This window comes from Trachemys scripta, chromosome 2 (genome assembly GCF_013100865.1).
Source record: "Trachemys scripta elegans isolate TJP31775 chromosome 2, CAS_Tse_1.0, whole genome shotgun sequence".
NCBI classification, from domain to species: domain Eukaryota; kingdom Metazoa; phylum Chordata; order Testudines; family Emydidae; genus Trachemys; species Trachemys scripta.
The window spans coordinates 176,174,140-176,200,554 of record NC_048299.1 but is presented as its reverse complement, the minus strand read 5'-3'; the positions used below and the strand labels follow the sequence as shown (position 1 = coordinate 176,200,554).

Sequence of the window (26,415 nt, the reverse complement as noted above, 5' to 3'; positions counted from 1 at the left end):
TCCTACAGTCAGGTGGTCTTGTCACCTGATACTAAAACATTACCTGGGACTTCTTGTAACTTTCCACTGTTAGGGAAGGGGGGTCAAATGAGGGAAACAAAGGTCTCCCGCCTTGTGCAAATCCTATTTAAGGGTGGGGAGGAGGTAATTCTGGTTGTCAGTTCTCCCCTGCTATCCCACCCAAGATGACTGCTGGAAACAACTAAGACTGAATAGAGGGAAAGAACTGGGCCCAGGCTGGAAGGGCGTCTGGCTTGTGAAGATTATTAGAACCACATTATATGTGAGTTCTCACCCTAAACCAGTTTCTTTAGTGTATTAAGCTTAGTTTGCATGCTCTGTTATATTTTCTTAGTAATCTGCCTTGTTCTGTCTGCTACCTCTTTAACTACTTAAAATACACCTGTTATAGTTAATAAATTTACTTCTGGTTTATAATGCAACCCAGTTTGTGATTGTTAACTGGGAGGTGGGTGAGAAATTGTGCATACCCTCTTCCACACTGAGGGAAGAGGTGAATATAATATATCTTTGGGTCTGTACTCCAAGGGAGGTGGACATCTGAGTGCTGGAGCAAGTCCCTTAAGCTGAGTTTTCCCAGAGCTGATCTGCAGCTGGGTGTGGCCCTGCCTATATATGTGTGAGAGGAGGTTTTAAGAGCCTGGCTCAGCAAGACAGGTTAAAGGGGGCCCATGCTGGCAGAACAGGTAGACTCAGTGGTATCTCAGCACATCAGGTGACTTCCCAGGGGGTCCAGCCTGTCACAACCACCTCACCTCTTTTGGTAAAAAATTATTTTGGCCATTAAAAATTATATTGGTCATTAAATGCTCCCACCATGTTATGACTCTTAAAATATAAGTTTTGCTGTAGTCAGCTTGAAAATGAGGTGAAGGCCCCATAGTTTATACATCATCTAGAATCTTCATATTTGATTGCTTAGTCTTCATAAACTAATGCTGAGAAATGAGAAAGATCCACAGAATAGTCACTAAAATGTAAAATAACTATAGTGGAATGACTGTGAAATCACCGGTTTATTTAGTGGAGTCAAAATAAGACCATTTTCTCAAAAGGTCCCTCTACTGTTGATTCTCTGTTTTTGAGTACCTAATTTTACACCTACTTGTTCATTTTCAAAGGTGTTGAAAACTCCAATTGAAGTCAATTTGTTAATGCTATTTATAGAGTGGAAGGAAAAGATCCTAGGCAGGTTTTTGCAGTGTACGTTTTTTTAAAATGAAGAGCTTCTCTTCTGGTTGATCTGAAGCTTGAATGGAAATATTGGAACAATTCTCCCTCTGAGCCAGCCCATGTTCCTATTAAAGTCAATGTGAACAAGATTAAGCTGTATGGGCTGTAGTATAAGTAAATGTTAAACTGCTTTTCATTACACAGAAGTAGCATTATAGTCAGAATATAGAAAAGCTAACTGGCATTCTTCTATGCAAAATATTCTGTGTGGTAAAGAGACAACATTTTGAAACTGCTAAAAAGTGTGATATAGGATTTGTTTTCTTTAATAAGAAAACAAAGTATTATTGCAATACAAATCAATATGCAGTGTCATTACTAGACAACTGGGAAGGCAAATGCACTCTGGTTACACACCTTCACTTGCTGCTGTTGCCAGTGTTGAATGGCACATAGCTGTGCTGAAGAGGAAATGTGCATGAGTTCAAGGACACATCCCAGCCCAAACCAAGTATACCTTTGGCAGTTAATTCCTTACTGCTTTCAGTAAATCAGAAGTGTATTGTGAATATGATTTTAACAAGATAGAACATAAATTGTGCAGTAGCAACACAAACAAACATTTGTAAGTGTTTTTACAAATTGGTTTTCTTTAACTGAAGGAAAATTTGCGAGAAATGGTTTATGCATCCTAAAATCTTGGTGTATGTCAGGGAAGTGAACCAAACAGTTGCAGTGCTGATGTGAAACTATGTCTTTGAGCAGGCTATAAGAATGAGTGTGAATAGCTTTTAATTTCTGAAGATTAAAAAACAAAACCACTGGAATTTGATCATGTTTGTTCTGGTTTTGTAAACAATTTTTTTTCAAGCTTCTCAAGGTATTCAGACAGGACAGTTTTGAGATCTTTGACCTAAAGAATCACTTGACCTGAACTGGTAGTGAACAGGTTATTCCTGGAACTGGGTTATTCTATAGCTCTAAAGCCACTATTGTCTGTCCAGTTTACAAAATTAGATAATACTTTGCAGTGTTTCGTGAAGTCCTCCACATCTAGAGTATTGGTTTTCAGTAAGTTTAAACTTGGCACTGAAATACGCACATCTACAATTGATAATTTATTCCATGTGTTGGATCTTGCAAGTGCCTGTAGCACAAAGCGAAGACAGTTATACTGATTGCTGTAACTGAACCATATGCTAATTTTTGCTTGATTGTTTTCTGATTCTTGTGCTCTTTTGAAGTGGAGACACAATTTTTTTCAGCATGTGTTCTGCTGGTTTACATCTACAGAATCATTTTCTCCTCTTGAATGAGATAATGCATTACTAAATGGATTTCTGTATTAATGGATACAGGGCTTGGGGCCTGTGTGTTGTATGGCACATCTTTCAAAACAGTGATCTACATTGACATGAAAATCTAGTTGCACTGAAGGAAGTTAATACTGGTAAATCATAACACATCTCCAGATTATTGTATTTTGAAATATCAATTAAATTGCATATGCTTTAATAATAATAAAAAAAAAAGGCAAATCCTTAGATCAAAATAAATCTTGTGGTGCTTCTCTGTCTGAATTGTTGCCAGGACGATGATTAGTGTGAATTGGCAGAAGATTCCAAATAACTAAAAAGAAAAATGTAATCTAAGATAGTTGAATGATTCCAGAGACCCTTTGCCCTTGTTGCTGCTGGTGGAACCAGCAGGTGTTCTTGTTGTTGAGTTGCTAGTTTGGGCTTGCTGGCAAGAAAAGAATTTTGGAATAGGAAGCAGCTAATCCCTGTGGTTTGAAATCAAGAAAATCTGCTGGAGTGATGAGCATCTTGCTGGATGAAATTGGCAATTGGGAGCTTGCATCTGCCTACCACCAATAAAAATGTCACTGTTTAAGAAAAAATATAAAGTAGGTTTCGGAGGATAACAGAAAAAAATCACCCAACCATAAATTTAAGGAAATAGTTTTATACATCCTCTGTAAAATATCTGTTCCTTAAGAAAACCAGTTGGACCCAGTTGCACCGCAGTAGATCCACCTTCACAAAGGACTATTGATGTAAGGGTTATACACTCAGGATTGTTTTGCTCAGAAAGACAATTAAGTGACTTCACATGGCATCTGTCTCCCCTTTCCTCAACCAGATACTCTGTGTATTTGGTGATCCTGTGGTGGGTCAAGGAGGGACATGTCAGTCCTGCAGAGAATTCCCCAGTAAAATTAATACATCCCCAGACTGTTAATTTTGTCTCCTCCCAAAAACCTCTGGGTGTGAGGATCTTTAAGAAGTAATGGAGCACCCCTTTGCACAGGAGCTGTGCTGTTGAGTAAGGTTGGAGGGTGTTGAGCTGGTACAGGGTCAGTGTACAGACAACTCCATTCTCCTGCTGGTCTCCTGACATGTCTGAGTATTTCTTTGGGTAGTAGGAATGTATGCCTGTCTTGATGTGAGTAATTGGACATGGGTGAGGCCTCATTTCTTGGGAGACAGGATTAGGGAAGTAAATGGATCAGCAGGCTGGAAATAGAATGTCTATACTAACTAAAATAAGGGGGAACATCCAGAGAACATTTACAATGGGCAAGATAACAATGGATAAAGCATAAAATGAGGTAAATAATAAGTAGTGCGTAGACTGTGTGTACTGTACAGAGATTGGTTTCTACAAAGTGCCAACCCAATCCCAAAGCATGTAATGCAATGTAATGTGTAAACGTATATAAAGAAAGAGGTTTTCTGTGTAACTGTAAATGTGTGATATGCTCTATGCCAGTAGTTTTCAACCTGTTGTTGGTCTACAGTGTCTAAGAAGTCTGCAAAAGGTTGTTGTTACTATAGAATAGTGCTTTTCAACTATGGTCTGCGGACCAGTGGGGTGGGGAGGGGGGCACAGACTATCTATGATTTCCAAAGGGATCTGCACCTCCATTTGAAAATTTTTAGGGGTCTGCAAATGAAAAAAAGTTGAAAACCAGTGCCCTATTCCCACCCCCAACCCTTGAGTCTGATCAACTCAATGTAGCTTTGCTGTATACTGGGTAAAGGAACCTGAGTGATGACACTGGAGTCTAACTGAATTCTTGGGGAACTGAGTGGAAGAGGTCTCAGGGGAACCCTCATTGGGAGCAAACTCTGTCTGCTCCCTCACACTTCCTTCCTCTTAACTCCATCTGCCAGGACTTCCTGCAGTAGGGGCTGATCAGACAGTTGCTCTGTAACACCACTGAAAATTACTTTGACTTCAGCAAAAGTAAACTTCTGGAGTTGCAGCGTGTATCTGAGAGCAGGATATGATCCCCATGTGCTTACTGGTTGGGAACATAGTAGCCAAATGGTTCTGAATTTTTTTTTGTTGGCACCCCCATCGGTGGTGGTTGGATAGATGAATCCCTCTTGGAATCCCCTCATAAATGCCCTTGCCCCTTTGCTACAATCTTTCCCTCTTTCTGTCCATTTTCTTTGCTGTCCTTTCCTGTTTCTTCCTTGATTGTCTCTCACAGTCACCTATGTGTATTTTTTTTTTCTGTTTTTTCTAAAAGCAAAAAGGAGCTCCTGTGGCTTTATGTTTTGGACTCTGTTTTGGCAAAGCATATACCTAAGGCCATCCTGAATCATAAAAGCGCTTATGCACTTAAATCCCAGTGATATCAAAGTTAAGCACTCACTTAAGCACTTTGCTTTGAACTGTGACGTTAATTTTTGCTTTCTTTCTTTCTACTCGATGGTAGCATTAGTTGGAGCAGTTTGTAAAAGGGCAGTTTTCAAGGAATTACTCCCCTACTTTTCGGAAATGCAAGGGGAGCTGTGGAATTTCTTTCTTTATTTTTCTCTTTATCTCCCCTCCACACCCCCCGAGCCACAAAACTTTCCCCATCTCCACTGTTTCTATTTCTGTTGTCTACCCTTATGAACCTAGATCAGTCTAGTTCCCCAGGTTGGGAGACCCTGTAGTTACTTATACAAGAAGCTGTAGACACAACTATCGTCATTACAGGGTGAACTGCACTTTAGATCCCTTTAGTCCATTGCAGGTGTGCCCCTTTGGGGATTAGGCCTCGCTATCTTCACCCGTCTCCATCTGGAACTATGCTGTTTAACTGCTCCAGGACTGGATCTGTGGGTGGCAGCCCATCTGTTTCCCAACAGCGTTAACACTATAGGCCGAACAGAGTTTGTAAACTGACGTTTATCTGGTATTATCTGTGTGATATGATTCTGGTTGAATGCATAGAATTAAATCAAAGGACGCTGCAAAGAGGAAACCAATAGGAAACAAAATAATGGCAAAAACCTGACACCTGTGACAGCAGCTGATTAAAGCGACTCAAAAATCATTTCTTCAAAACAAAAGATTACTTATTCATTCACCCAAAGATACAAAGCATACAGAACAAAAGAGTAAAAATATAAAAGTCTATACACATGTTTCCCTTCGTTCTTTGCAAGCTTTGGTACATTTCATCCATCTCTGGCTAGGGAGAAGCAGAGTGCCTTGCCACAATTAGTGCGTGTGTTTTGTCCCATTTCCTCCTCCCCTGACCTTGTATGTCTTTCAGCTCTTACTGACACTCTCTGAGTAGCCCTCAACAACTCACTCAACCCCACCCTTTTCTAGGGCTGAGTTCCTATAATGGCTTAGTATCCCCATTTGATCCTAGGCATTGGGAAGAATGAATCTTTGTAGCCTTGACAGAGGGCTTGTCTACACTGGCACTTTACAGCGCTTCAACTTTCTCACTCAGTGGTGTGAAAAAACGCCCCCCTGAGTGCAGCAAGTTTCAGTGCTGTAAAGCGCCAGTGTAGACAGTGCACCAGCGTTAGGAGCTACGCCCCTCGTGGAGGTGGTTTTTTTTAGAGTGCTGGTAGAGCTCTCTGCCGCGACTACATAAGCCATGGTGCTGCTGTGGCAGCATTTTAACATTGCCAGTGTAGACTAGCCCAGAGTTAGGCAGGTAGCTTCTTCTCAGTTGATAGCCCAGCCCTTGTTATTTTAACTCCTTTGAAACTATTTACTGTACGTGTCATGTCTGAGCCATCATTTTGTTTCCCCCTTACAAGTTCCTTTGATTTAACTCTATGCTTTCTATCAGGATAATATCACACAGCTAAACTGAGATGCAACTGGTATTTATAAAAAAATAGATATTTCCCAGTTCTAAGCAAACCTCAAGATAAAAATGTTCAGTCTTTTTTGTTCTTCCTCATTTAATAACAAAACTTGCTCCGTCAAAGTAGTAAATGAGTGTAGATTTGCGTAAGTTCTAATCCTGCAACATGTTGGACTTCTGGGCCGATGCTAAACCCCGTTGAAGTCAATTGGGCTATGCCCTGCCACAGCAAGTGGTCACCTTATAGTTCAGATTTAAAATAAATAAATTTATATATATATTATATATATCTACATAATTAGTATTGGACACCAATACCTTGTACACTTGATTTTACTTCTGTACGAAGTAGTTAATATGAAAAGTTCGAAAGTATGCTAGACGTTCACCTTGTTTGTATTTGTTTCTTTTTATTGCCTTCCTGGGATCTGGATGATGTGTTGGCAATCTTCTTTATGGCTATTGCTGATTCTCCAACATCTAGAAAACCACCAAAGGTAAGTGTTTGATGTCTCATTTTGAAAATATACTGACTTTAAAAATGCTGAAAATTGAAGAAATGCCCAGTATCTTCTATTAGCATGTTACGTGAATGCTGCCATTAAAGGAAAATCTATTTAAAAAGCACTTGTTTCACATATTATGTTCAAATTACAGATTTCTCAAATCAAATTTAAATTGCATGCTAATTAGATTAAAATATACAGAAAGATAAAGCTGCTTCTTAAAATTGTGCAACCAGGCGATGCTGTTATTTTAGTGCGGTTTTTAAAAATTCTTTTGTAGGTGGAAATAAGTACTCCATGCATATAATGTTGCTTTTTTAAAAAAAAATCATATTTTAAAAAAAGTACTAAAATGCAGGAAATGGATTTGATAAGAAGCAAATTGTCCTTTTTTGTAATTGGCGTTCTTCAGGTGTGATTATCTGACAAAACAGCCTGTGAGCACCTGGCACAGTAAATCCCCTAGAGGGGATTATTTGAACTATATATTTTTAAAAGGAAGTGTATGTGCACGCGCGTAGGGAGGACAGATGACAACACTGATTTAATGATAAATAGTCACCACCTTGTTTGTTAATGTTGTTTTTGTTTTATCATCTTTTTTCTTAATGATGAATGTAGAATCAGGTATCAAGTGCAGGTACCAGTGACAAGTTAGAAGGACACTACTTTATAAAATATAGCTTGTGTAAAACGTGTGAAACAGACCGAGCCAGCTGCTATTTCATTTTCAAGCTTCTAACATTTTTGTTACCCTTTTCTGTTTGGCAAACATTGGACTTCTTTTATTTCTGTGCTCCAGACAGAGGTGGAATTACCATGTCTGGGTTTTTGTTTTGTGTTACTTCCTTGATTTTTGTACCATCATTCTTTATGATGGTGGGAGTGTGTAAAAATCTGGAATTGGGCTTTAGTTGCTTCTGCAAAGGGAGTACAACAGCACAGAATACTTGTCTAGGTCATCAAAGAATAATGATTGATGTATATTTTAAGAAAAATAGCCATCTAACTGCAAGATTAGGTGTTTTGACCTACCTTTCCAACCCTTGTGAAAATTAAAAATGTCTGCAGTTAAATAGTAATGCTGTGTGTCATTCTGAAGATTTCATCAAGCAAAGGAGGATGGGACAGAGTACTGTAATTTAATAAAGCATTCATTTGTTAAGGTATTTGAAATATAAAGCAAAATTTTAATCAGGTCTTGGGCAGGTGAAGGTAAATGGGATGATAAGTTGATTTTAAAGAGGAAATGCTGTGTGTTCTACATAGAAAGGAAAGGAAAATATTACAGACCTTGTATTTGTGTTTTGAGGGGGGAAAAAACTTTTTCATGTTGCCCATAATAGCTACAAAGTCTTATTTTATACATCTGTTATATTAGTGTGAATTGATAGAGAAGCTTGCTATACTCTTATGTAACATTGTGACATATCTAATGCAAAACAGGACTATTGATCATCATAAAAAATTACAATTATTTAACATTTAATTTTATAATTTTACAAAAATATAGTCACATTTCCTTGTGTGCTCTTTCCTTATCATTTGGAGATAGAGCACCGTAATCTGCCTCACATTATAATGTAAAAACTTGTGCATGTGTCAAACCTGAACTATTTGGTCGTGTTACTGAGATTTTAATTAATCTTCGCACTATAACGCAAAACTTTTAACATGTTGTGTATAAGGTTCCCCTATCTCTTGGAGGCAGAAGGAAATTCTTGTTCTGCTACAAGTGATTGTGTGTATTGTACACTCCTCTGTATGTTTATGTGCACCCAGTGCACTCAAATCAGAGACTTTTGGCAGCTGTACCAGCAGGGTATAAAGGGGTATGGTCACTGTCTCCCTCTCAGTTCCTTCTTACTGTCTGTGGTGAGTGTTAGAGCTCCCCATCAGTCTTTGAGCTCCAGTTTAGGCAGCCTTTAGGAAAATTCTCCTTCTGTATATCGTTCTAGCTTAGCTTAGTGTTAGCTTTACAGTAGTTAGTAATTTGGAGAATTTAGGTTGGGCTACCATGCAGAAATCCCCAGGTTTCAAATGTGCCACCTGCAGTGCTGTAATCCCTGTTAGTGAAAATCATAAAAAATACCTAATCTGTTTAGGTGAGGGGCATGTGAGGGATTAATGTCCTATTTATACCTCCTTCCCAACAAGAATGAAAAAGCAAAGGGAATTTCTCCTCAAGAAGGAGATAAATCCCTCTTCGGAGCCCAACCCCAAGACAATGCGGTAGCATAATGTCCTCAGCATGTTGAATAAAAGGACATTTTTGCACAAAACCGGACATTAAGTGCTTCCTTAGGGCATCAGCCTTATTCCAACCCTGCAAGGTCATAGAATGTGACCTTGGAACCTTCTTCTTACAGCACTTCCCAGAGTGACCCCCTGCAGGAAGTATCATTCTACTTCTTATCCATTAAATTAGGCCTTCCAAGGGCTACTATCTCCAGTCAGATGAGTGTTTTATTTGAAACGGATGGCGTTCTCTGAGACAAGATTTGTAATTTTAATTCAGACAGGTAGTCCTCACAACTGTCATAGCGTTCATTCCTTAAATAAATTCAAGAAATATTCCTTCTTTAGTTAATTTTCCTATCCTTCATGCTACCTCATCAGATCCACTACAATGAGATTTTCCTAAAAGTATGCCTCCAAAGTGGGAAGCAGGATCACCTTTTAAATATGGGGAAAAAAAACAAGGAGTCCTTGTGGCACCTTAGAGACTAACAAATGTATTTTATTACATGTATTTGGGCATAAGCTTTCGTGGGCTAAAACCACTTCATCAGATGCATGGAGTGGTAAATACAGTAGAGGTATAAATACACAGCATATGAAAAGATGGGAGTTGCCTTACCAAGTGGAGGGTCAGTGCTAATGAGCCAATTCAATCAAGGTGGAAGTGGGCTATTCTCAACAGTTGACAAGAAGGGGTGGAAATCACTTTTGTGTGCTAATGAGACCAGTGTAATCAAGGTGGCCCATTTCAGACAGTTAACAAGAAGGTGCGAGTATCAGCAGGGGGAAATTAGTGTTTGTAGTGACCCATCCCCTCCCAGGCTTTATTCAGGCCTAATTTGATGGTGTCCAGTTTGCAAATTCAGTTCTGCAATTTCTCGTTGGAGTCTGTTTTTGAAGTTTTTTTGTTGAAGAATTGCCACTTTTATGTCTGTTATTGAGTGACCGGGAGATTGAAGTGTTCTCCTACTGGTTTTTGAATGTTATAATTCTTGATTCAGGTTTGTGTCCATTTATTCTTTGGCGTAGAGACTGTCCGGTTTGGCCAATGTACATGGCAGAGGGGCATTGCTGGCACATGATGGCATCTATCACATTGGTATATAACCTTCTTGTTAACTGTTTGAAATGGGCCACCTTGATTACACTGGTCTCATTAGCATTACAAAAGTGATTTCCACCCCTTCTTGTCAACTGTTGAGAATAGCCCACTTCCACCTTGATTGAATTGGCTCATTAGCACTGACCCTCCACTTGGTAAGGCAACTCCTATCTTTTCATATGCTGTGTATTTATACCTCTCTACTGTATTTTCCACTCCGTGCATCTGATGAAGTGGGTTTTAGCCCATGAAAGCTTATGCTTGTTAGTCTCTAAGGTGCCACAAGGACTCCTTATTGTTTTTATTTTATTTTATTTTATATTTAAAAGGTGATCCTGCTTCCCACTTTGAAGGCATACTTTTATGAAAATCTCATTGTAGTGGATCTGAGGAGGTTAGCATGAAGAATAGGAAAATTTATCCATATTTATCTTTGTTTGAATGATATGGTGTCATGGATCCACAGGATCAGTGCTATGCCCTCAGCTTTGGAACAGTCTCTAGGAATAACCCCTTCCGGCGCCTCTCCCCCACAAGGGCAAGAGTGCTGGAACCTCGGTAGAAGGGGGGAGGCACAAGGCCACACCCCTCTCTGTGGCTCTGCCCTCTGCTCCTCCTCTTCCCACTGAGGCCCTTCCCCCGACAAGGCCAGAAGCCAGAGCTAGGCAGTGGTCAGAGTCACCCAGGGAGCCCGGGCCACTGTGGGGAGTCCCAGACCCTCCTCCTGCCCTGATCTCCACCCATTGCAATTTGACACTATTGAAAGATGTATATTGTGTTGGAGCATGGGGTAGGTGGAATCTTAACTGTGTATGTAAAGTATAGTCTGTTTGACCACTTCTAATTGCCTTAGTAGCGTGGGAGTGCGATCAATTGTAAAGTGACTAATTCTTTAAAATGGCAGCAAATCCAGTGAAAATTGGCAAGGGACCTACCAAACTACAGAAGCCATACGAAGTGCAAATATTTTACATAATAATATGATATTAAAGCCACTGATGTGGACAGTTGCTTTCTTTGGAAGAACAGAATATAGAGTTTTCAAATGAATCATTTTTAACATACAGGCCAACTTGTAGGTAAAAAATGTCTCAAAGAAAATGTAGACAGTCCTGAGCAATCCTCTTAATTGTGTTTCTTAAAGTACCATATAGTGAGGTGGAGATGGCACTCCTATTATAACCTATCAAACACCTACTAGCCAGAAGACAGTATGAAAGATAAGTGGGGACCCAGTCAGTGAGCTCCAGGGGCATTCTGTGTTGATAATACAAACCCCACCTCTCCTTGTTTGGAATACAGCAGATGCTACTAGGGTATTGTCCCATACTACCAGGAGGTGGGCTTCATCTTGCATAACAGTCTCCGCCTGGTAGGATTTCTGTTTTTCCGTTGCCTGCCCCCTCACAATCTCCAGGCCATGGTGCAGCGGGGTGCTCAGGCATGCTGTCTGCCTGTCATGGCTCACACCACTCCTGGAAGCGGACGCTGCAGCTGGCATGTCTGCACACTACTGGTGGGGGGAGGGGAGGCAGCTCTGCACACTGCCCCCGCCTCCAGTACCGTCCTCACAACTCCCATTGGCCAGAAACTGTGAGGGTGGTGCTTGCGGATGCAGGCAGTGAATGGAGAGTCGCTGCCCCTCTTCCCCCAAGGGGCACACAGAGACATGCCACAGTGCCAGCAGCTGGCCGCTTCCAGGAGCGGCATGGGGCAACGGGATGCAGGCAGTGTGCCTGAGCACCCTGCTGCGCCGCTGGCTGGGAGCTGCTTGTGGTAAGCGGCTGCCGGCCAGAGCCTGCACCTTGCAACCCTTCCCGCACCCCAACCCTCTGCCCCAGGTCAGAACCCCCTTCTGCATCCCAATACCCTGCCCCAGCCCAGAGACCCCTGCTGCACCAAACTCTCTCCCAGAGCCCACACTCCCTCCTTTAATATAGTAAAAATGTGTGGCCCATAACGACTTACTAAAATTCATGGAGTGGTCTCCCCTGCGAAAATTATTGTCCACTTCTGGGTTAGAGCATGCTCAGTGTGCACCAAATCTTCTTAGATTTTAGTAGCTAAAAATCTCCGAAATCTCTTCTTAGCATGTGCAAAAACAGATTTCCGAAAGGCTTGTAATTTGGGCAGATTTTCCCAAGAATAGCAAAAGGCTCAGCCCCTGACAGATTTCAAGACTTGGCTGCAAAGTATGCTGATGCTAGAGCTTCTCAAAGAAACAGTTCTAAGAATTTTTTAACATGGCTAAACTTATTTCTCCCTACCCTCTTTCTGAGAAAAGGCTGAACTGCTTTGGCTGAAACTTTCCAAAAAATTCAGCCTGAGGTGGACACCCGACATGGAATATTTCAACTCAGCTTTGCTTAAAGTTGGCAAAGTCTTATATGCAACTGAAAACAGTCTTATAATGGGAAATGTGGGGCAACCTTGCTAATGGTGCTATCAGACCTTCCTATAATAACTACCCCCCCTACTCCCACCCCCAATGTTATGAACTGAATTCATTGAACTCTGGGAAAACTATTAAATATAGGAAGACAAATCTGGCTCTCACACATTTTTGCATTGTTTTACTTACCTTAAGTATTATGGTAACTTAAATATTTTAAAACAAAAATTTTGGAGTATAGATAATATATGCAACCAAGGTCAAATCTCAGATTTCGAGACTATTTTACTTCTGATGGGATCTGTATTAGGTTCTGTGGAAATAGTGTGGTGCATCTGTCGTTCAAACAGGTATGAGGAGTTGTGCTTCAGGGATGGATGTCTTGTGTGTTGCAAGCTCTTCATTTGTCTTTTATACTCTTATGCAGGTGTTTGCCTTTGATTACTGCTTCTGGTCCATGGATGAATCAAACACCACAAAATATGCAGGTAAGTCACTGATTTTCACCGTATTTGGCAGTGTATAAATACTTCGCAAATGGGTAATTTTCTGTTTCTTTGGCTGATCCTCTGACCTTTTTCTCACTAAAATGGACTTTTGGCCTTTCAGTGGACTAGGCCCAAAAGAGTGGAGTCTCCTCAGCTCAAAAAAATACAAAATTATGGGGCCCACTGTAATGTTAGGAAAGAAAGCTTTTTTTAAATCTATAAGCTTTAATGTTTTCTTCCTTTTTTCACTCCCTTCTAGCCTCCTTTGAGAAATGATTCTTTCAGTTAAGGTGAAATTTCAATTCTCTAGCAGAAATTACTTCTGGTTCCTAATGCTAGGTGTGAGACCATGTGTTTTCCGTGCCCCACACCAAGATTGAGGCAGAGCCTGCTGACTGCTGCAGAGAGGAAAAATCTCTCTTCATCAAAACATTTAATCATTGTCACTCAAACCCTAGTAAGCAGACGACAGGTCAAATTTCCAACTTGTACCCTTCTCTAGTGGCTTGATGTCCTGTGTCAGACTGTCAAGGCCAGTCACTACTGCCTCTTGTCATATAACTTCTTATTCTTATTACCTTAAAACTTCTAATATCTGAAAAAGGAACCATTTTGATTGAATAGACATTATTTGTATCTTCAGAAGACAAAGGTGTTAGGGGATGGTCTAATGACATGAACTAACTTTAGCTATGCTATCTCTTACAGAATGTGCCTTTTATTGTTGCAGACCATAGTTATCAAATCCTAAATCCCAGAGGTGGTAATCAATTCAGTGGATTCTACTGTGTCACTTACCTGCCTAATCTGGATGAGGCCTTTTTATGTAGCAAACTTCTCCTAGTGACGTTAGTGTGAGTCTTTTCATTGACTTCAATAGGACCAACGAGAGAGCCTGGAACCAAATGAGCAACTAAATTTAAACCCATTTGCTGTCTCAGCCTAAACCCACTCCAAATTAATTTAATGGGGGTTACCTCAACCCTACCCCTCTGCAGCCTATTGGATCTCTGAGTTACACCTGAGTTTCCTCTAATGCCACCCAAAAAAAGTTCTATTGACTTTTTTTAGCTTGAGAACTGTACTTATGTACAACCCTACTCTGTTTGATCAGACTGTAGAATGGTGATACTTCTTTTGATCCCTCTCTTCAGCAAAAAACCAAACCAAACAAAAGGCCTTTTCAAGATTTTCTTGATGAAAAAAGTTGCTTTTACCATCCTATATCAGTTGATACGATTTTGTACATTGCTGGAGTTATCTTGTGACTGTCTTAATTCTTTTAAACAGCTGGTGTGCACTAGAACATAATAAATTTTGGGGGAGGATAAAAGATTTTCTTTTATCTCCTCTAACATAAAATGACTGGGATTTTGGCTGGCTAAATCAATCTTGTGTTAACTGGCTCTATTCCATGTCCTACAATAACATACCTTGTTTTAGTGCCAAACAACCTGAGTGCAGAAGTGATCAAAACTCTTAAAATTTCCTTCTTTTCAGTGGAATCAATCCCCCCCCCCTTTTTTTTTTATATCTTCACTATTTAGTTGCTTTTAAGGGATTCATAGCTTTGCCTAGATCATCTTATTTGTTGTTGTGGTTGCTGATTTATTATTTGTATTGTGGTAGCACTTAGGACTCCAGTCATGGGCTAAGGTCCCCATTGTGCTAGGCACTGTACAAATGTACATCTTGTCCAACACCCAAAGACTGAACTGGAGATCCTCCAGTGCTAAAAACGTGATGTGATGAGTTCCCCCCGGGGTGCCACCTGGAACTGGGGTACCACTGAGCCCCCTGACCCACCAGCCTGGGCTCCCTCTCACACTGTACTGCTGTGACAAGCTGCAGAGCCCTCCAGCCTGCACTTTCACCAGCCTTCATCAGGTAGGGCCACACCCAGCTGCAATTCATGCAGGCTCTCTGTCCAGCTCCTGCAATGAACCAACAATAGAAAGGGTACAGCTAAGGCAACTCCCAGGTCCCCAGGCACTCACCCCCTTTGGAGTATAAACACAAAATTAAACAGTCTTGCACTGCACAGGGAACTATGCAGCGTAAGCTCAGAAAGTTCACCCTCTCCCTCAGTGTGGCGAGGAATATGCAACACACGGCCTGTCAGGGTAATCTGCTGGTGGGCCATGAGACAGTTTGTTTACATTGACCATTAATATGCTTGGCTGCCCAACCTGTGAAACCACACGACTTGATTGTTGCTGCCCTTGCCCTTTGGTGTGTGGGCTTATCTGAATATGTTTGCATCGTAAATGTAAATTGTAAACTTTATGGCATTGGGTTTGTGTCTTTTTGTTCTGTAAAGCACCTAGAACGCTTTGGATGTCACATAAGAGCTAAATAACAGAGCTGGTTGAAAAATGGAACATTTTCAGCAAAATACTTGTATGTTTAAATTTTGAACTTTTTGAAAATAATATTCTGACCCAGATAATGAGGTTTCTTTGCTTTCCATTTGCCTGGCTGAGATTGGTTGAGGTAAAAGAAGCTGATGCTTAATCTCGACAAGGGACAAATAGTTCTAGTGGGTTAAGGGAAAAGCATCTTGAGCACAGGCAGAAGGGTTTGATGCAACCCCTATTAACATCAGTAGGAGTTTTCCCATTGATGTCAATAGGGCCAAGAACAGATCCATGGGTGGAGACACATTCCCTGCCCTGAAAAGTTTACACTTTATAAACAGAGACCATACAAGTCATGGCACAGCATTTTGGCCATTGGAAGGCGCTGAGAGACTCTCAGCAATGAGAACAAAGTAAGGACATTTTTACAAGTGTGTGAACTGCAGTAGCATTTCAGAAATCTGGAAAGAAATGGGTTTTGAGAAAAGGAGTGAGAGAGAGCTTCTTGACTTGCGTATTATACTTCCTCCTCTGCAATTAATGTTCAGTGCAGCCTAACCACTTCCAGACTGCTGAGGCTGCATGTGTGGAACAAAGGGGGGTAGGGTGGAGAAAGGTGGCCTAGATTGTTCAGTCAGTATCCCTTTCTAGGTGGGTTATTTTGATTAGGATTTAGGGCATGTCTACACTTGCCATTTAAAGCGGGGGGAAAAAGTCCCTTTTTTGCGCAAAAACCATGGGAGCAATGTCACACTTGCCAATGACTTTTTGCGGTGAAACTCAGAAGTTTCACTGCAAAAAGAAAATCACCTCCACAAGAGGCATACAGTTCTTACTGGTGATATGCAAGTGAAGACATGTTCTTCCTGTTTACACAGCTTTTAGCCTCCGGAGGATATCCCACAGTGCCTAGGTGATCACTCTAGCCAGCAGCTCTGCTGCTCTGACTCCAGGTAAACAGACGTCCACCCCTCCCCCTGTAAAGCCCCTGGAACTTTGAAACTCCCCTTCCTGTTTTCTTGGCAAGTGCTCACTTATCTGGCCAGGTGACAATGCCTGCTCCACAGAGCAAACGATCCCCTACTTGGAGCAATGCTGAGCTATTGGAGCTTATCAGTTTTTGGGGAGAGGAGTCTGTGCAGGGACCCAGGATGCCCTGCGATCAGCTGCCCCCCTTCCCACAAGACCTATCATCAAATTGGAGAGAGCTGCACTGTGGGATAGCTGCCCTAGAGCGCTGCTCTCATCGGTGATGGAAGTGTTGCATATGTAATCACACTTTGATGCCCAAGGAATTAAGTGAGTACACAAACCAGTGCTTTACTTTCACCTGTGAAACTTACAGCACAAAAACTCTGTAAGTGTGGACATACCCTTAGTGTATTGTTACTATAGGCCACTAGTAACTGCTGCACTGCTCTACAGCCAAAATGCTTCTGAAATAAATGTAGTCAAACTTTACTAATTCTGGGTCACTGAGAATGAAAATGATGCTTAAAATTGTTAATTGGCTCTAGTTTTCAAGATATGCTATTGGGTCAGTATATACGATCCTTGACTTGGGAATGGCGGAGGATAAGTGAGTTATAAAGGGAAGGGATCTCAATTTAAACCAGAAATGACTAAAATACATCTTTGACTGGATCTATGAATAAATCTATGACCGGGTTTGGACAGTACTTGCTTTTTAGGCAAAACAATGAATGATGCAATCTGAAGCTGGTATTGCGTCATACATGATATGAATTGCATCATGTTATTTCTAGAAGTCATGGATGATGCAATCATAAAGAAGCTTACATCACTCTGCTGAACAAAGTGCCCTACATCAGCTCTAGAAATCATACAGTGTCGTGTTCTCTTATTTGTCAGTGTTTGATTTTGCAAAGGGACACATTTCTGTTTAGCCAAAGTGAGCAGAGCTGCCTCGTACTTGTGTGAACAGTGCAGATAACTTGTGGTGAAATGACTTTTGCATCACAAAAGTGCAGTATAAGCACTATGGTTAAGAAAGCCTATCACCTTTATTTTGGCTGCAAAATTGGAGATCAGGACAAGAGGTGGGCCCCACACATATGCTGCAACACTTGTGCAACAAATCTTCGCCAGTGGTTGAACAGGAAAAGGAAATCTATGCCTTTTGCAGTGCCAATGATTTGGAGAGAGCCAACAGATCATACCAGCAATTGTTACTTCTGCATGGTGCCTCCAGTTGGGAAAGGTGTGTCAAAGAAGAAGAAAAAATGGACTGTGCATTATCCAAACATTCCATCAGCTATACGCCCAGTACCCCACGGAGAAGGACTGCCGGTTCCTGATGCACCAGAATCATTCTCACTTGAGGCAGACGAGGAAGAGGATGAAACTTCTGGTCCTGAACCATCAATGTCACAGGACCCACATTTTCTCCCATCCTCCTCCTCTGAACCGCACCTCATAACACAAGGTGAACTGAATGACCTTGTCAGGGATTTGGAACTACCCAAGAGTAAGGCAGAGCTATTGGGCTCCAGACTACAGCAGTGGAATCTCCTGGCAGGTGATGTTAGGGTTTCCACGTTCCGTGACCGTCAGAAGGATCTTGTCCCATTCTTCTTTATGGAAGGTGATCTTGTAGCCTGCAACAACATCGATGGTGTGATGGCAGCCCTCAACATCGTTCACGATCCAGATGAGTGGAGACTGTTCATTGATTCATCGAAGACGAATCTTAAAGCTGTTTTACTGAATAATGATAATGTTTTGCCATCAATTCCAGTTGGTCATGCAGTCCATATGAAGGAAAGCTATGACAACATGAAACAACTTTTGAGGTGCATAAACTATGACCAACATCAGTGGCAGCTTTGTGGCAATTTGAGGGTTGTTGCTCTCTTGCTTGGTCTGCAGACTGGATACACAAAGTACTGCTATTTTCTCTGCGAATGGGATAGTCGTGCAAGAGATTCCCACTACATCAAGAAAGATTGGCCACTCTGACAGTCATTGGAGCCTGGGAGGAAAAGTGTTCAGCATCCACCACTTGTTGAATCAAGGAAGATTTTGTTACCACCCTTACACATCAAGCTGGGTCTGATGAAGAACTTTGTCAAGGCCATTGACAAAACACAAGCAGCTTTCAAGTACCTCCTTGGAAAATTTCCAAGGTTAAGTGAAGCTAAGATAAAGGAAGGTGTCTTTGTTGGTCCTCAGATTCGTGAACTTCTTTGAGATGATGCATTTGACCATGCACTGCATGGCAAGGAAAAGACAGCATGGAAAGCCTTCCAGTTAGTGGCAATAAATTTTCTCGGAAACAACAAGGCAGACAACTACAGGTTGTTGGTGGAAAACCTCCTCAAGGCATACAAAAGCCTTGGTTGCAACATGTCACTAAAGATACATTTTTTTGCACTCTCATCTAGATTTTTTTCCACCGAACTGCGGAGCAGTGAGTGACGAGCCCGGCGAGCGATTTCACCAGGACATTGCAACAGTGGAGAAACGCTATCAGGGCAAATGGAGCCCATCAATGCTTGCAGACTATTGCTGGACAGTGACAAGAGATGCTCCATTTAATGAATACAAGAGACAAGCCAAGAAGCGCCGAGTAGACACTGAATAGGACTAAACTATGTACATAATAGTTTTTTGCCTTTTGTTTCATAATAAATTTTATTTATATAACCCTTTTGCTGATTTTTAAAGTGTTACATAAACAGGACAGGTGAAATATTCTCATGTAAAGCAACCATAAACACATGAAAAGACCTAGGTTTACAATTTGATTAAAACTCTATCTACACAATATACATAGACACAAAATGTAAAAACTTAAATATCTTAGAAACAGTAGCCAATCAGTTGTTTTAATTGTCATATTTGAATTCAGCACATCAAAATACATAATAAATAGCACATTTTATCTCTGAAGCAGGCGACTTCTCAAAAATTGTAGACCAGTGTAGTAAGAGGGCACAATTTAAAGATTATGGTGGTATGCAGCAGGGTTCAAGGCAGGTACTCATGAGACAAAGGAGTTTTGGTTTCTAGCGCTACTTTTGATGTCATGTTTTACGATACTAGCAGAAAGAGACTGTTTGTTTTAAAAGAGAGCTACACATGAAGAAAACTCTCATTGTATGTTTCGTACATGCATTATAAATTTTAAAGTTGTCCTAATATATGGATAGCATTTAGGACGATTTGTACGTTGATGGCTCTCACGCTTCAGGTTCTTAAATAAAGAGCACTCACAGAAATTCTTATGCATTCTGTCATTTGCTTCTTTGGTGTGCTTACTGCTACCCTAGACTAAAGGGCTAGAATCAGTCTTGTGAATAAATATAAACCCAACACAATGTCTTCCACGCTGGTGCATATATACCCCTGCCGACCCGATCACTCTTCATTTCCTTCTTACTGTCCGTGGCAGTGTTGGAACAACTCCTTATCTCTCGCTTGCGAGTGATCCCTTAGCATAGTTATCTGTAGTGAGCAGTTATCAGTCATTAATAGTTCTCAGTAGTTAGCACTTCTTAATAGTAGATAGTTAACGCTTCCTTTGTTTTAGGTGTTTGGAAGTTGTTTCCAGCACCAGCCCCGGGCTGCCGGGCATGCCGCAGGCCCAAGGGTTTAAGGCTTGTGCAGCAAGACTATGCCAAACAATGATCCCCACGACTCGTGTCTCCGTTGCTTGAGGAAATCACACCAGACCAAGGGCTGCAAGATCTGTAAGGCTTTCAAGCCAAGAACCAAGAAAGAAAGAAAGACTTTCGCCTCAAGCAGCTACTCATGGAGGCTGCGCTGCAACCTTTAGCCTCGGACCATCTGGCTTCGGCGCTGGCGTCCTAGGTGCGGAGTGCCCAGGTGTCAGTTCGTGATCCAGCATTGGCAGGGCACCACAAGCATACGACACTGAGGCAGCAGGACAGACCTCTGCACTGTTCGACCTTGCCGGCACTGTCGAAGGGCCAACCAAGAGGCAGAGGGCGCTCCCCTCATAAGAAGGAGGCACCTCCAAAGGGGGACCGAGCACTCAAAAAAGCGGTGCGGCCTCAGGACACTCTTCGGCATCAGTGGGTCCGGCCTGCAGGGCCCGTCAAGCCCCGGGCTAAGCTCTTAGAACAGCCCTCCACTCTGGACAGCTTTGAGGTGGCAAGGGACCTCACTGAGCTGTCGGCGGCGAGCCCCCGCCCTGGTAAAGAGAAGCCTCCGTCACCACGGGTGCCGTCCAGAAGCAAGCTGGCAACAATGCGTTGATCGAGGTCACTGCCCCGGCACCACTCCCGGCACCGGTCCCGCTCGAGCTCATCCTCCGTGGACTTCCAGTTGCCTCTAACGCAACCGGACTCGAGGATACTGGATCTGAGCCAACATGCATCACCTGCCCCGTCAGCATACCACTCCCCGGTGCCGTCACCAAGGAGACGCTAGGCCAAAGTCCCCGGGCCCGAGCAGAAGACAGTGATCCCAGTCCCTGGAGCATCGGTACTGATCCCAGTCCCGATCGGTGAGGAGCCATTCCCCAGCCTCCCGACGGCACTGTACCACAGCACTGCCTTGGCCTTCGAAGTTGGTATCCTTGGAATCCCAGGTGGACTCAGGCCACTCCAGCTATGCCCGTAGAGTGCCAGCTAGCAGATAGCCCCAGATTGTGTCAAGTATGAGGGGTAGCCGTGTTAGTCTGTATCTACAAAAACAACAAGGAGTCTGGTGGCACCTTAAAGGCTAACAGATTTATTTGGGCATAAGCTTCCGTGGGTAAAAACCTCACTTCTTCAGATGCCAGACTGTGTGGCATCCCCAGTGGGGCCCGCCAGGACAGTAGCCCTTTTGGATACCATGGGCCTATCACCAGCAGCAAGGGCACTCCTTCAGAGCCTCGAGGTCTGACTACTTGGTGCATCGTTCCCGGACCCCGCATGGGCACCCCTTCTCACCCAAGGAGACCACAGTATCCAGGCCACCAGACACTTCTCCAGAGAACCGGAGAATGGAAGTGGCACCAAGCCCGGTGCCGTCCCAGGGTCAATCAATTATACAGGACCCAAATGAGCCCCCGGCATACAAGGAGGGACAAGAAGGACTGGTGGAGGAGTTACAGCAGGCCCTCACCGCCTTGTCATCCCCGGACGAAGCAGCGGGGGGCACGGCGGTGTCAGAGGCCCCCCCGGTGTTGGGGGGCCCTCCCGATTGACCACAGAGCGCACCAGGAGGTGCTCTGCAGGGTTGCCCAAAATTTGGGCCTACAGGCAGAGGACGTGGTAGAGCAGGAGGATCCTATGGTGGACATCTTAAGCCCCAAAGGCCCCTCCAGAATTGCGCTCCCGCTCATAAAGATAACTCAGTCCAATTACAAGACGGTCTGACAGACCCCAGCTTCTAGCGCGCTGACGGCAAAGGGCGTGGAGAGGAAGTACTTTGCCCCTTCCAAGGGATATGACTTTCTCTTTTGTCATCCATCCCCTTGTTCGCTGGTCGTCTCAGCTGTCAATGAGTGGGAATGTCATGGTCAGCAAGCCCCGGCTCCCAAGGCCAAGGAGACTAAACGTCTAGACCTATTTGGGAGAAAAGTCTATTCCTCTGGGGGCCTCCAACTGAGGATTGCCAATCAGCAAGCGATGCTGAACAGGCACAATTTTTATTCCTGGGCGGCAGTTTCCAAATTTAAAGACTCCTTACCCCAGGGCTCTCAGCCTGAGATTACAGCCCTTGTGGATGAGGAAAAGGCAGTAGCCAAGATCTCTTTGCAGGCCTCTCTGGACTTGGCAGATGCAGCAGCCAGAACAATCGCCTCAGGTGTGGTGATGAGGTGCTCAGCGTGGCTCCAGGCTTCGGGCCTTCCTCCAGCGGTCCAAAATACCCTTCAAAACCTCCCCTTTGAAGGGTCGGGTCTCTTTTCAGACCAAACGGATGCCAGGCTGCATAGCCTCAAAGACTCCCGGGCAACCCTCAAGTCGTTGAGGATGCACACCCCAGCGACTCAGAGGAGGCCTTTCAAGCCCCAGCCGCCGCAGCAACGGCAGTATCAGCCTCGTCTTAGACAGGAGCCTTACCGTAGGAGAGGCAGAGACAACAGGCTTAGGCGGAACAACACACATAGCCAAGGCCAGAGCCAGGACAAAGCCCAACCCGGCAACAAGCAAGGGTTTTGAAGGTGCGCTCGAGGACAGCATACCAAACCAGCTCCCGGATCCTTCCGGATGTTTCTTGAACCGCTTGTCCCACTTCTACCATGCGTGGTCCTGCATAACATTGGACCGTTGGGTCTTACGGATGGTACAAGTGGGATACAGGCTTCAGTTCGCCTCCTTCCCCCCTCACACCACTCTTCCTTGTCCCTCTTCAGGGACGCCTCTCACAAGCACCTCCTCATGCAGGAGGTACAGTCACTCCTTGAGGCGGGGGCAGTGGAGGAAGTCCCTTGGGAACTAAGGGGAAAAGGGTTTTATTCTCATTATTTTCTCATTCCCAAAGCAAAGAGGGGTTTTCAGCCCATTTTGGACCTGCGCGTACTCAACGAGTTCTTAGTCAAGATCCGCTTCCGCATGGTCTCTCTTGGCACTATCATTCCGTCTCTGGATCCGTGGGATTGGTATGCTGCCCTTGACATGAAAGACTCATACTTTCACGTCGCTATTCATCCCACTCACTGGCGGTTCACCATAAACCAGCACCACTACCAGTTTACGGTCCTCCCTTTTGGCCTGGCGGCAGCCCCCCACATTTTCACAAAATGCATGTCAGTAGTGGCAGCCTTTCTGTGAAAGAGGAGAATACGAGTATACCCATACCTTGATGATTGGCTTCTTGCAGGTCGGTCGGAGGAGGAGGTCCGTTCCCATGTGACGGTGGCCCTGGACGTATTCTGCCGGCTGGGTCTTCTAGTCAACGTGCCCAAGTCCTCTTTGATACCCACGCAAAGGCTAGAGTTCATCAGGGCAGTGCTGGACTCAGTACAGGCACGAGCGAGCCTCCCGCAATCCAGATTTCTGGCCATCCAGCGTGTCATAGACTCCACAACCACGGACAGATGCTGCCTGCAGCTCCTGGGACACGTGGCGGCATGCACTCATGTAGTCAAGTACACTCGGCTTTGGCTCAGGACTTTACAGGCATGGCTAGCCCAATCATATCGCCTGGGCAGAGATCCCCTAGACCTTGTTGTGACAGTTCCTGCCCGAGTTTTGGACTCCTGCGATGGTGGCTCAACCAACCAGTAGTATGCAAGGGTATCCCCTTCACACACTACAGAGGCGTCAGACCTCAGCTGGGGAGCCCACTTAAGGGATCTAAAGACACAAGATCTTGTGGTCCAGAGACAAAAGGCTGCTCCATATCAATATGAAAGAGCTCAGGGCGGTTCGCCTAGCCTGCCAAACCTTTCATACTGCTTTAGAAGGGCTCAGCGTGACAGTTCTGACAGACAACACCACCACCATGTTTTATATAAGCAAGCAGGGCGAAGCCCGCTCCTCTCCCCTCTGCCTAGAGGCTCTTCTCCTGTGGGACTTTTGTATAGCCCGCTCCATCCATCTCGTAGCGTGATACCTCCCAGGAGAGAGAAACGAGCTGGCGGACTGCCTCAGCAGGTCATACCACATACACGAGTGGTCGATGAGACCGGATGTCTTGCAATTGATCTTCCGAAAGTGGGGGTTTCCCCAAATGGATCTCTTTGCCTCCAAGGACAACAGCCAATGTCCACTGCTTTGCACCTTCCAGAACCACAGTCCGGGCTCAGTCACAGATGCCTTCGCGATCCCTTGGAGCGGGAGTCTGAAGTACGCCTTTCCACTGCTCCCACTCATCCACAGAGTCCTCATCAAAGTTCTCAGGGACAAAGCGGTAATAATTCTGATCGCCCCAGCTTGGCCTCGCCAGCACTGGTTTATGTCCCTGCTGGAGCTGTCAGTGGCCGCCCCAATTGCTCTGTCCCTGCACCGAGATCTCATCACGCAGGACTCCGGGCGCCTGCTCCACTCGGATCTACAGTCGCTGCATCTCATGGTGTGGAAACTCTGTGGTTGAATGCTGTGGAGAGCTCCCTTCCGGTACAGCAAATTCTCCTTGGCAGTAGGAAACCTTCCACTATGGTGACCTACTTAGACAAGTGGAAAAGATTCTCCTGCTGGTGTGAGCCAAAGCAAATACAGCCACTTCAGGCCACCATTCCAGTCATCCTAGAATATCTCCTGTACTTCAGACATCAGGGTCTCGCTCCTTCCTCAATCAGAGTGCATCTAGCCGCCATTTCGGCATTCCACCCAGGGGTATCGGGACATTCAGTGTTTTCTAACCCCATGGTAGCCCAATTCTTAAAGGGACTAGAAATGGTGTTTTCCTACCCATGCCCACCGGTCCCTCCCTGGAACCTTAACCTGGTCCTGGCCAAACTTATGGGACCCCCTTTCGAGCCCCTGGCCTCTTGCTCTTTCCTTCATCTCTCCTGGAAGGTGGCATTCCTGGTGGCCATTATGTCTGCGAGGAGGGTGTCCAAGTTGAGGGCCCTCACCTTGGAGCCTCCGTATACAGTTTTTTATAAGGACAAAGTGCAGCTCAGGCCACACCCTAAATTCCTCCCTAAGGTAGTCTCACAATTTCATATGGGGCAGGACATTTGTTTGCCGGTGTTCTTTCCTAAACCACACACGGACCCCAGTCTCCGTATCCTGCACACTCTAGATGTCCGAAGGGCCCTTGCGTTCTATCTAGAGCGAACTAGACCTTTCCGCAAGTCGACACAGTTGTTTGTCGCTATCGCCGAGAGAATGAAAGGGCTTCCAGTCTTGGCGCAGCGTGTATCATTGCGGACTGTGTCCGCATATGCTACAAGCTCGCCAAGGTGCCAGCCCTGCCAATCACAGCTCACTTGACTAGGGCCCAAGCATCCTCAACAGCTTTCCTAGCGCAGGTCCCAATTCAGGAGATCCTTAAAGCAGCCATCTGGTCATCTGTGCACACATTCACAGCCCACTACGCAGTCGATCAGCAGGTTAGAGATGATGCGGCCGTCGGCAGGGCTGTTCTTCAGTCAATTGTTCCATGACTCCTACCCTCCTCCTATGGTAAGCTTATGAGTCACCTAATGTGTAATGGACGTGAACAATCACTCGAAGAAGAAAAACCTGTTACCTGCCTCCCGTAACTGTTGTTCTTCAAGATGTGTTATTCACATCCATTACACTTCCCACCCTCCTTCCCCTCTGTCGGAGTCACCAGCAAGTGGGGGTCGGGTCGGCAGGGGTATATATATGCACCGGCGTGGAGGCGCCACTCTGGCGGGGGCTCCCCTGCCGGCCCGACGGCTAAGGGACAAAGTTTCTGGCGTCCATGCACGCAACGTGCGCACGCCTAATGTGTAATGGACGTGAACAACATATCTCGAAGAACAACAGCTACGAGAGGTAGGTAACTGTTTTATTTCCCTTTGCATTTTAGTTTTTGTTACACTAAAGTGCAGGAAATAAACAATAACTAATATATATTTGCTGAGGATTTCTGGAACAATGTAAGCCATAAGATATTTTTGCAGTAGTACAGAAAAAGAATTAAATCTACTAGGCCAATATTACCCCTGGTGTAATTCCACTGGAGTCAGTGGAATTAATACAGATTAATTATACCCCTAGCTTTCAAAGTGCAACAATGTGTCATACCTTTCAATATGTCACTGTATACAATACAGTATAGCATACCTTCCAATACCCCACTGTACACAAATATGCCATACTTTCCAACCCAACACTATACAATACAGCACACCTTCTAATACCCCACTCTGTATACAGTATTTTCAGAGCTTGTAATTTATAAGCCCATATTAGGTATCCACATATTGTAATAGAAATAATATTGAAGTATGTGTCCATGTAACACTCAGCCATTGCAGTGTTGGGTGCAGTAGAGTGACACTCAGGATCGCTGCACACTTGTTGTGTACTTTGCACCTGGTGGGAGAGAGCAGCTAACAACACTTTGTCCTTATACTTTCTTGGCAAACTCTTTGTAGTGAAAACATTGCCATCAGTGCTACTTTCTGTATTT

At 44.0% G+C, this 26,415-nt stretch overlaps 1 protein-coding gene across 5 annotated transcripts in view; it reads left to right on the top strand.

Annotated features, from left to right (window-relative positions):
• Positions 1–26,415, top strand: part of KIF13A (kinesin family member 13A) — a 205,435-nt gene that overhangs the window by 71,584 nt on the left and 107,436 nt on the right. For all 5 annotated transcript variants that reach the window (XM_034762385.1, XM_034762382.1, XM_034762383.1 and 2 more), the window contains exons 3-4: positions 6,786–6,798; positions 12,970–13,030. In XM_034762385.1, coding sequence (XP_034618276.1) covers positions 6,786–6,798; positions 12,970–13,030 — 74 coding nt within the window. The remainder of the gene's footprint in view (positions 1–6,785; positions 6,799–12,969; positions 13,031–26,415) is intronic.